Raw genomic sequence first — 12,080 nt, forward strand, 5'->3', positions numbered from 1 at the left:
AAAGTTAATACCTTCTCCATAACCCAACCACCCTGAACAAATAATGTAAGATATATAGATTTCTGAATATCTGCTGAATATATGTGTACACTCCTGCGTGAAGAGATTATACCATGTTGTCGCTCAACACAATTCCCTTCTTTTGTTTTTTCCCAGACTGTGAACTCAGCGGGACAAGGAAGTCGATTTTCCAACTTCAAAGGAGAACTGATAGATATTCTCCAATCATAAACAGGTGCATTTAGTTCAGTATGAAGAACCGAGGCATCTGCACCTACACTGAGCCAAAATTGTCTGCTTCCAGTGTTAGAACAATGCAGAAGTATATCCTTCTTCTCAAGTTGATTCAAATTGAATGTAAAATTGGGCATTTTAGTTTCCTGCTTTTGTCTATAGAGTGAACCCTGATCGATGCAGGGCTGGTCCTTTCCGTATGCATAACCAGAACCAACAGCGACTGCAGAACCCCATGAGTAAGGGCGCTCAGGAAGATCAACACAAGGACGGACTAGCAAACACTCATTAGAATCCTTGGACGTACTTCTCCAAGGTAAAACAGCAGAAGCACCAGAAACTATGTTAAAACTACTTGTTCCTGAAGAGCGATTCTGACCATGAATTAAAGACACATGACATAAGGAAATATCCAATTTAACATCTGTATCATTTACCACTGTTGCAAGACCCCTGAAAATTACGTGCTTCTTGCCATTTTTCATGACAACTTCCATAGCAATAAAATCATTCTGTAATGATTTGGGAACCACTGACACTGGAAGCAATGACCGAATACATTCCCATTCATCCTCCGAGCTAAGCCCAACCCAAAATCCTATGTCTCTATCTGTAACATTCTCACTTTCTGCATCTGCTTTTAAGTTTGCAATAGTCTTCCTCTCAAAATAAGTTGTAGATGCCAATAGTAAGCCATGGTCATGCATGTCTTCGACATTGTTTTGCTGGGCCAGCAAAAAGGAACAATGAAGCCAAAAATTATATTGGAGAAAATGAGTATCAGTAAGCATAAACAAAATGAAATAAAATAGCTCACCATTCTCCTTAAAGGATATGACACAAGATTCTGAGCATTATATGGTTGATTCAACATCCTCACTGAAGCTACCTTCTTCAACATATTTGCACTATGTCCAACAGAAAAGGAAAGGGACCCAATGACTTCACCTGGTAACAAGGCACCAATTATTAGATTATATTAAATATAACTAAGAGGAAAATTCTGATGATTCTCCATAACAAGTGCAAAGTAGCGTAAAAGGTAGGTAAAAGAAAACCACACCAAGACTTGATGCAACACTATATATTTCTGAAAACAGAACTCCAGATAAATATTGACCCTTTCAAAGGTACCACATAAAAGAGATCACTCAAACAATACAGATTCTTGTTTCTATGATAAAGTGAACCTGAATCCCGTAAGAACATTTCAGAGGAAGCATGGTTGAAGATAAACACATTGGTTTCCATAATCAATACAAGGTAAGGGTTATGCAAGGAGTAAGAATTCACTTGACCAATGAATGCCACACTAATCTTAAATTTAATAGAGAATGTGAAGCAGCCCAAGTGCAGAAATGAATAAAATCACAAAGTTTGAACCCATAGATGCCTTAGCAACTTTATTTGAAGAAATTCTATTCCAGAGGTCATGGTCCAGTAACACATACCTTTTCCAGCTTTTGCTGCAAGGTTTGTCACCTCTACTTCCAACTTAGCTGGGGCCTGCATCATACACATGTTGGGATTTTTTTGAAAAGGTAGAATTGTAGGCAAGTTTATGAAAACTTCTTCAAGAATTAAAAATAAAAAAAGTACAAATATAAATGTAGGGAGCATGTAATAAGTGTGGAAACAAAATAAATTTACAGATATATAGATGAACTTCTAAAACACCAAATTACATGCAAAAGTCAAATAACAACAGAAGTATGCTATTCTATAAAACTGAAATCCCCATATGGGGATACATTTGTATGAAAATAATCTTGCAGTCAAAGAAGACAAGGAAGCCTGTAAGAAATTTAACCCTAGAAGATTTTCAAATAAAGTTCGAAGAGGGGAGAGAGTAAAAAATAAATCTTGTAAGAAAAGACAAAACAAAAGCATACATTTCCTGTAAGGAGTTCATAAAATACAGAATAAGAGAGAGAATGATGCAACGAGGAGAAAAAAAGCAGCATTCCACAAAAAATCATCACAATAATAAATCTAAATTGCACCCTCCACTTTAGCTTATAGATACACTTCTGGATTAGCAAAACTTTTGACCAATGAACAGGTTGACATGTCCAAAAATCTTACTAAAATTAGATTGGCACGTCCACAATATCTGTCCAATAAAAAACAATTTACATCTGCAGGTTTCTGTAATCCGTTCTTGCTTGATAATTAAAGAATTCTCAAGACTAATTGCTTCATCAAGCACTTCCAACAAACCCAAAACCTTGGAAATTTACTCAACTCCATATCCCTCTAGTTTGAAGTAAAAAAAGGAAAAATCACCTTCCTTTGATGGTCCAACCATATCCTCCAATACAAAGCTGTCCTAGGATAACAAGAGAATACCTAATATTCTTTTTGATAAGTAAAAAAATTATTGATGAGAAAAAACTACCTAGTGTATACTGGATGTCTACATAAGATAACTTATAAGAAAACAATGTATTACAAACAGAATCACAGAGACTCTATGAAATCTACAATAGAAGACATTTTGTTCAGACTTGAAAAATGAGAGGGTTCAACAAACCATGGAGGTTTCCACGTCCTTAAGGGTGCGTTTGGTTGGGTGTAAAATATTTTCCAAGTGTAAAATGATTTTAACTGAAAATATTTTCGGAAAAAGAAAATATTTTTAGGTGTTTGGTAGCATTTTAAAAAATACTTTGAAAAATATTTTCAGGTGTTTGGTTGTGATCTTGAAAATATTATAGAAAATACATTTTTTACTTGTTGCTCACATTTTCTCATCTTCCAAACAAATATCATTTCTCAATACAGAACAACAAAACCCAAAAAAGAAAAACTCATCAAATTTTCTCAATACAGACCAACAAAACCCAAATTCGGTCAGAGAAGAACGAAGAGAGATTTCTCAATACAGAACAATAAAACCCAAAAAAAAAAAACTGCTCAAATCCGGTCAAAGAAGAACGAAGAGAGAGGCAACTAGGTTCAACTGGGTTCGACGATCAGACCGGGTTCGACTGGGTTCGGCGACTGGGTTCGACGAAGAGAGAGGCGAAGACGCGATCTCGCCGGCGCAGGTTGGGGCGCGATCTCGCTCTCTCTACTCCCTCTTCGTGCTCTCTCTCTCTCTCTCTCTCTCTCTCTCTCTCTCTTCGTACTCTCTCTCTCTGGATTTTCTGGAAAATTTCTATTTGAAGGTAAAATAGACATGGAAAATGTTTTATGGGTGGGGAGGGATTATTTTACGGTCAATGATACTGATTTTCCGTTTGACCAAAATTTCAGGTGTTGTTAAACACCCGCAAACGCGTAAAACATTTTCTGAAAGTTATTTTCCATTGAACCAAATGCAGCCTAAAAGTGTGGTGATTCCTTCCTCTCCAGTTTCCACAGTATCCCCAATAGACATTGGGGGACTAGGTTCAGACAACAATTTTTTTCAAACCAATATACCAAGCTGTCTTAGGCGAACAAGAGAGTGCTCAATATAATATACTTTTGGAGGACTTTGAAAGGCAAAGGTTTATAAACTGTGACTCCAGGATGAAGATGCCTCAATCCAATCCAATCCAATCCAATCCAATCTAACAAAGAGGCAAAACGAGATTTTATTTATTTATTTTATTTTAAAGATTGCAGCTCAAATGGCCCAAAGAGAGTGAAAGATAAGCCTTGGCCAAACTAAAGAAAACATTCTAGTGCGCTAGATATTATGATAGATGCTTGCAACCAACACTTAATTTTCTGTATATTTTTATACCCACCAATTATAGCTTTGGTGCAATGTCTCCCTTCGAAGCCATCTAAATTGATAGCTCACAAGTGAAATAAGTTAATTCTAATAAGAACATAAAAGCAAAAGAGAATAAGCATAGCACAAATTAAAGCTATCTCATAAGTTTATTTTTATTATTATTATTTTTTTTGGCATAGGTAATAGAAGTTTTATTGACTAAAAAGTACACCGTGTTCATGATGGTCAACACACTGTACTTGAAACAAATAAAAACAAATCCAAGAGCAGAATAAGATACCTTTCGAGGAACTTCAAATATGAAAAGTTCATTCCACTTCACAGTGCCTGTATCAAGCTTGTTGATTTTTGAAACTAAAGGCTTAACACATTTAGTCCTTGCACTCTGAGGAAAAAGCTTTTGTTGATCTGTAGCCTGACTATCAATGACAAGGCGCAAAGCACAGAAAAAGTTATGGCTATTGCCATCATCAATGACAGGTAGACCCTGGAAAATATAGAAAAAGTTATTTTCTTTCAAGAGGCAGTAGTGAATATGAAAAAATGAATATCTTGACTAAGAATTTCATAATCTTTAGCCAGATTTACAACCTTAGCTTCAAGAATCTGCACAGCTATATAATAGCGTGTATCCCTTGAGTCATCCGCAACATTCAACCTGTCTGAAAACCTTGGAGGTGGAATCCAAACAGAAGCACTGTCGCCATGATGTAGCTGGTCAACTTTGTCTGAATTTTGCTCAACTTTTTTCAGATAAATATCACACCCAAGCTTATTTTCTAAAATCACAGTCTGAAAATCATCTTCATCCAATGCAGAAAAAGTTGGATCTTCTCCATGTCTATGATGATCACCAGCTTCCTGCAAAGATAGTGAGCTAGTAAAGCATTGAAAAAATCTTCTTAATATGAAAATCAGCTCAAGATCAAGACCTCATTTAGCTTTATTGCTTTCTTTTCAAGTTCTAATTGCCTTCTCCATGAAAGAATGCTCCCTACAAAAGTCTCAAGATTTGCAGCACTGACATTTATGTTCAGCATACTTGTAGCAGCAACACGCACTCTCTTCCCAAGTTTTGAGGGTTGGTGTATGTTGGTATCATAAGTTTCAAACCTTAAAAAAGGTGAAGGAAAATAACATTAATCAAGGGCAAAGAGATTTAATATTTATAAAAGGAATCAAAAGGAAAACCAAATTTTACTTAAATATTCCATCAAATGGCTCAATAAGGGGCTCCCAGGCTTCTAATTGTGTGTTGAAGGCCGATGAGGCAATAGAGCAAATCAGAACTGCATTCAATGCCTCTAGTTGACCGTGTGTTGCAAGCTTGATATTGGTGATTGTTGTGTCAAATAGTGGTGTCATCTGAAATGGTTTAAAATGTATCATAATAAATACATAGATTAGAAGAAACGGAAACTACTTAAACATCAGAATCTAGGTGTTCAGATCATTTAAAAAAACAAACCATTCCACACATGCTGTCAAGAATGGTCAAAGAGAAACGTCTTAGCTTCAACTCAGCAGTTATGTTCTCCTGGGCCTTTGGCTTCACTGAATCACCAATGGTGTAAGCCAAACGACTTGTTGGTTTTTTCAGATCAGCACGAGCAAGAAAAGTAAAGGCCTACAGAAACAAAAGACTACTATAAACATTATAATTTCCCTCTCTCTAAGTAAAAGTTTAAAATGAACACTAAGCTATACAGATAACATTGGATCTTATCATCCTTATCCAAAAGTGAAAAGAAAAATCTAAATATAAATAAAAGAAAAAGTTAGAAGTATGTAGTGATATAATTAAATTATCAGTAATTTAACATTGTATCAAAGCAGGAGGTTCTGAGTTCAATCCCTGTCTCCTCCACTCTACCTCCTATTTAAAATCCCACGTGTTAGGCCTCACCTATTAAAAGGGAGTTTGAGCCCACACGTGAGGGGGAGTGTTAGAAGTATGTGTTTAAATGATCTTAAGCTTTTAATAGAATAGGTAATTTAACATTAACATTTGAGGAAGGAAAGAGAAGTTCAAGATTTACAATTATCATCAAATAGGGAACCCAAAAAAATCTAGACAACAAGATCAGAGTCCTGGATCAATGAGCATTCATTTTAACCTGATTTTCAACTTTCCAAATGCTCCAGCATTGAGATGATTTTGAACTTGAAGATCTTGAAATGGGATCGTCAAGAATATTAGCTTGGCTAACAAGATCCATTCTGGGGCAGCAAAATGAATCCAGGTGAGGTGCTTCATCTATTCTGGAGACTACACACCCTAGAGAAGCATAACCAGGAGGAGCAATTGGGTACCAGAAGAAAATGTCATCAAAACCTTTTCCCGTGATATGGGCAACTCTAGTAAACTGCACAGGCTTTGCAGAGATTTCAGGACTATTGGCCTTGAATATTATGCCCAAAGCAGGTGGTTCTAATCTGAAAGGGATAAAATTTAACTAGACATTGTAAATAGGAACTCATAAAGAGATTAACAGAAATATAGATTAAAAATAACTAAAATATACAATAAAGAAAATTTGCAAGATAGAAAGGTCTCACCCTTCAGTAATGCAGTCACCCAGTATGGCATAACCTGGACGTGCAATAGGTCGCCATATTGAGACTGGTCGCCGGAGGTCACTACCCTTATCCCACCAGATTCGTTCAAAGTTGGGGATTGCAATATAACAATTAGTTGCTTTTGAAATTGATCTAACAATGTCCCATCCAGATGAATTTGCACTATGTTCATTTGTTTGACTTCTGTAGCCATGATCATCAGTCAAATCTGAGGCTAACTCTTCAGGGGCAGAATGATGCCGATTTGGGTTCACAAGAAGATGATTCAGGTCAAAACTTTTTTCTTTGGTAGGGCATTCAGCTGAAGGATGGGCAAAATATGATCCAACAACATTGTCTAGACGCCAGATGCTAAATCCATTTGTGAAACAAGAATTTGAAGGGGCACTAAGTATACATTCTAAACTCATCGTCGATGTGACTAGGTCCGAACGTATGCAATAGACAACATGATTTGGTGGCGGCTGGCTTCCTATATTTGCTACACACCCCAATGCTGTGTATCCAGGCGGTGCAACAGGCATCCAAAGAGAGCAATCACTATCAAGATCAGAATGGCCTTTACCTCTATCAAATCCTTGAATACCAGATAACAAACCAATGAGATTGAAACCAATGGGCTTCCTCACACGCCCATATGTATTACTCACCGCCATCACTGCTTGTGAAGGAGGAATTGGCCTGAACATATTATGACAAACCAAATTTATCAAAACATAGCATCTAAAATATATATACATTCACATTAAGTCCACAACCAAGCTATCATACTCACCCCACCCCCCTAAAAAAATACAAGAAATTTCAAAGTCCTCTTTCCGGATATGTTTTTCCTGGTCCATTAAGCATTACAATTTCACCCATATTTGAGGGGGCTGAATGAGAAGGATAAGAGGCTCCAAATTAGGAATCTTATCAGAATATGATGGGCTGATGTCATTTGCCTACAGGAGACAAAGATGGAGCTTATCACTATGGGTTTAATTAGAAGTCTTTGGGGTTGTCAACAAGTTGATTGGGTTTATTTGAGTTCAATAGGTGCTTCAGGCTTCTTTGTAATTCTTGTAATTCTTTAGGTTCAATAAGAGAATCCTTGTAATTCTTTAGGCTTCTTTGTGTGTGTTATCATGTACAAGTAGTCTTCTTTTAATAAAAATTTATTACTTATCAAAAAAAAATAGGTGCTTCAGGTGGGATTTTGGTTATGCGCAATAGGAGAGTGGTGGAGAAGTTAGAAGAAGCTGTAGGTCAATTTTTGGTGTCCTGCAGATTTAGAATATGGGGAATAATTTTGAATGGGCATTTACCGGTGTATTTTGTCCTGATGTGAATAGTGAGAAAAGGCTGATCTGGGAGAAATTGGCAGGTCTCTATAGTTGGTGAAATTTTCCTTGGTGTGTGGGTGGTGATTTCAATGATGTTCGCTTTTCTTTCGAACGTTTGGGGGCTGAAAACTTCACTCAATTTAAGCACAATTTTTCAGATTTCATTTCCATTAATCGGTTAATGGATATCCCTTTGGAGGGTGGTAATTATACTTGGTCCAATTCCTTGACTAGATCTAGGATAGATCGTTTTCTCTTTTCACCTAAGTGGTAAGAACACTATCCAAATATCCATAAAAAAATGGCTTGTTAGGGTCTAATCAGATCACTTCCCGATTTCTTTGGAGGTGGATATATTCATAAGAGAAGGCCTTGTCGTTTTGAGTACATGTGGCTTCAAGTGGATGGTTTTGTGGGGAAGGTGAAGAATTAGAGGGACTCTTATCACTTTTATGGAACTCCTAGTTACAGGCTAGCTATAAAGTTGAAAGTTCTCAAGGAAGATTTAAAGAAGTGGAATGAAACAAAGTTCTGAAATATAACCATTAAGAGAATGAATTTGTGGAATGATTTGAATGCCTTGGATTCTAAAGAGGAAAGTTTCCTTCATCTGCTGATGAGAAGCTTGAAAAAGAGAGGATTTGCATGGAAATAGAGAAGACCTCCTTATTGGAAAAAATTAGGCGGCAACAGAAATTGAGGGTGCTATGTTTAAGGGAGGGGGATTGCAATACAAATTTTTTTCACTGAATGGCTAATGGCTAATTCTAATAGAGGAAATAATAGTATTGGCAGCCTCAAGATTGAGGGAGTGTTAAAATCAGATCAGGATGTTATTGAAGATGGGATTATTAAGTTTGATAAGAACCTCTACATGGAAGATAGGGTCCATAGTCCCCACCCGGATGAGCTGATTTTTCCCAGGAATTCTGAGGATAGGGCTGACCGGTTGGAGTGACCTTTTGATGAAGTAGAGATTTTTGGGGTGGTCAAGGATTTTAATGGAGATAAAGCTCCTTGACCCAATGGTTTCCCTATGGATTTTTGACTTGTTGGGCCATTATTAAAACGGATATTCTAGAAATCTTTTAGTATTTTTTTGATAATGCTTAGTTTGAGAAAAGTTTGAATGCCACTTTCATTTCCTTAATTTCTAAAAAAATTGATGTAGTTGAGGTAAGCGATTTTCGGCTTGTTAGTTTGATTGGGGGGTGTATAAAATTATTGCTAAAGTTTTAGCTAACATACTAAAAATGGTGCTTGGGGACATTATTTATGAATCTCAAAATGCATTGTTAAAGACATGCAGATTTTAAATTCCATTCTTATCGCCAATGAATGCTTGGATAGTAGGCTGAAAACAAAAGTTTCTTGGGTTTTGTGTAAGTTGGATGTAGAGAAGGAAATATGATCATGTGAATTGGGGCTTCCTCATTTATATGTAAGATCACCATACTTTTCGTCAAAAATGGAGAAGGTGGATTTCTTTCTGCATCTCTATGGTCAAATTTTCTATTCTTATTAATGGAGCTCCTTGTGGGTTTTTTGAGAGCTCTAGGCCATAAGATAGGGTGATCCGTAATCCCCTTTATTGTTTGTCATTGTTATGAAAGCATTTAGTAAAAAATGTTGGATAAGGCAGTGAGGGATGGTCTCATGTTTGGAGTTAGTGTGGGTCCCATTTCCTTGTAGGTTACCCAACTTCTCTTTGCCAATAATACTTTGGTTTTATGTGATGCTGATCTTGGTCAGATTCTGCTTCTCAGGTTGGTGTTTTTTTGGATTGAAGTAGTATCTAGATTGAAAATTAACATGGGAAAGTTAGAATTAGCCCTAGTGGGTGTGGTTCCAAATATAGCAAATTTCATAGATGTGCTAGGGTGAAAGCAAGGCTCATTCCCAATGAAATATTTAGGTCTTCCTTTGGGTACAAATTTCAAAGATAGTTCCATTTGGAACCCTATGATTGAGAAGATGGAGGGGCAATTAGCAGGATGGAAACGGTTGTATCTTTCAAAAGGAAGTAAAGTTACTTTAATTAAGAGTACTTTATCTAATCTAACAACTTATGTCCTATCTTTTTCCTATCCTAGTGGAAGTTGCAAACCACATTGAAGAACTTCAATGAAACTTTCTTTGGAGTGGTTTAAGCTCACCTGGTGAAATGGGCTACGGTTTGTGCTCTTCAATCAAGAGGCTTGGCTGTTAGAAGTTTGAGAAGTTTCGATAAAGCGCTGGTTGGAGATTTGGGAATGAGCAACAGGCTTTGTAGAGGAGAGTGATAGGGATTAAGTATGGTTGTGAAAGGGAAGGTTGGTGCTCTCTTCCCGTAACCAGTCCTGATGGAGTGAGTTTTTGGAAGTCTATTAGTCGTGATTGGCCTTCTTTATCTCATCACATCCAGTTTGAGATTGGGTTGGGCCTACTGTTAAATTCTGGCAGGATGTTTGGCGTGGGGCCACCCCTTTAAGAAGCATCATCCATAATTATTCACTGTAAGTCAAAATAAGGAGGTAAATGTGGCTGATCTAATGAAATTCCCAAATGGTGTTCTCTTTTGGGGTTTGAATTTTGTAAGAGCCATCCAGGATTGGGAATTGGAGTCTTTATCCACTTTCATGGATAGTATTTATGGAGTCTCTTTGAGGGGAGTTGGGAAAGATAAGATTTGTTGGATGTCTGCTAATAGGAGAGATTTTGAGGTTCGTTCGTTTTACCAGATATTGACTAAAATATTAGACCAGTCCTTTACTTGGGAGACTATTTGGAAGCCGAAGATCCCTCCTAGAGTTGCTTTTTTTGTTTGGATTGTAAATTTGGGGAATATTTTGACAATTCATAATCTTCAGAAGCAGAAAATTTGGATTTTAGATTGGTGTTGTATGCGTAAAATAAATGTGGGGAATCAGTAGATCACCTCCTTATCCATTATCCTGTTGCTTCTAAACTGTGGTCTATGGTGTTCAACTTGTTTAGCACTCATTGAGTTATGCCAATGATGGTGGTTTAGCTTTTGGCTTGTTGGCAAGGAAAGTTTAGGCGTCATTGGAATGGTGCTATTTGGATGGTGGTCCCTCATTGTTTGATGTGGCATATTTGGCAGGAGAGAAATAACTGGCACTTTAGTGATTTTGAAAAAGTAGTTCCAAATCTTAAAGTTTTCTTCTTTAAGATTCTTTTGGATTGGGTTGCAGTGTTAGACTTTTGTTCTATTTTTTTAGTCCATGGTTTAATGGACACTTGTACTTTAGGCACTTGACTGTACTGTCTCTGATGTATACTTCTTGTATATGGTAAGCAAATTAACTCGCACAACCATTATAAATCCAACTCGTGACCTAAACCTCCACCAATTGTTTTTCCCCTAATGGTAAGTCACACATGCACATCGAGTCTAGAACCCACAACCTCACCCTCCAACAGTTGTTTATGAGAAGAGATGCCTTTTGATCCAATGACCATTCAATTAACAATATGAACCAACCAAAGGATCATTGAAAAAGCACTTCTATATCTCATCCTTTGAATCTCAATTTAAGTATTGATTAACCATTAAAGTAGGAAACTACGAGAGCAGATGTAGCCACACACATGTGGGAAGGAAAGAAAAATATAAGGCTGGATGGTTTATGTGGAGCTTATAGTCAACAGAAATTACACCAAACTGGAGTAAGAGCCTGAATTTGTCAATCATAAACAAAAGATAAAAAATGGTGACTAGTTCAAACTACTAGCAAGCTGCAAAGGATGTTACTAAGTTATGTCATTTTCTATATTCTGTTTTGTCTTCAAAATAACTAGATGAATATGCAAGGAACCACAATTTTATTTCAAGTCAAAACAACATCATTGTATCAAAGAATCACAAGAAAGTATGTGGCACATTCCTATCTAAACACTCGTTCTAGTAACATCACATATTATTTTATTAGTCACTAACATGAAAACTATAAATTGTCATACTAAAAAGAAAAATTTACAAATCAATTTAATGTAACTCTACCTTGAAGTCACACAATCTCCCAATATAACATAACTTGATGGAGCTCGAGGTCTCCAAAAGGTAAGGTTATTACGGGTCCCATTTTCTGCACAATATACCCCCATATGTGTGTAAGAAAAGAGCAGAAAGTCAATTAAGACTCAGAGAACCAGTTCATGAAGCTACAGAGCAAACTACTCTAAAGAACAATCATTGATGTCTAACAAGAATG

The 12,080-nt window shown here is 36.7% G+C and overlaps 1 protein-coding gene across 4 annotated transcripts in view; it reads right to left on the bottom strand.

The window, feature by feature from the left end:
• The window catches only part of LOC142624631 (uncharacterized), an 89,331-nt gene that overhangs the window by 19,959 nt on the left and 57,292 nt on the right, over positions 1 to 12,080 (bottom strand). For all 4 annotated transcript variants that reach the window (XM_075798286.1, XM_075798287.1, XM_075798284.1 and 1 more), the window contains exons 38-48: positions 11,870 to 11,954; positions 6,521 to 7,222; positions 6,079 to 6,397; positions 5,430 to 5,588; positions 5,163 to 5,326; positions 4,894 to 5,074; positions 4,553 to 4,822; positions 4,242 to 4,448; positions 1,686 to 1,740; positions 1,052 to 1,182; positions 12 to 959 (exon numbers count right to left, since the gene is read on the bottom strand). In XM_075798286.1, the coding sequence (XP_075654401.1) occupies positions 12 to 959; positions 1,052 to 1,182; positions 1,686 to 1,740; positions 4,242 to 4,448; positions 4,553 to 4,822; positions 4,894 to 5,074; positions 5,163 to 5,326; positions 5,430 to 5,588; positions 6,079 to 6,397; positions 6,521 to 7,222; positions 11,870 to 11,954 (3,221 nt within the window). The remainder of the gene's footprint in view (positions 1 to 11; positions 960 to 1,051; positions 1,183 to 1,685; positions 1,741 to 4,241; positions 4,449 to 4,552; positions 4,823 to 4,893; positions 5,075 to 5,162; positions 5,327 to 5,429; positions 5,589 to 6,078; positions 6,398 to 6,520; positions 7,223 to 11,869; positions 11,955 to 12,080) is intronic.

The sequence above is a fragment of the Castanea sativa genome, chromosome 2 (genome assembly GCF_040712315.1).
Source record: "Castanea sativa cultivar Marrone di Chiusa Pesio chromosome 2, ASM4071231v1".
Lineage (NCBI taxonomy): Eukaryota > Viridiplantae > Streptophyta > Magnoliopsida > Fagales > Fagaceae > Castanea > Castanea sativa.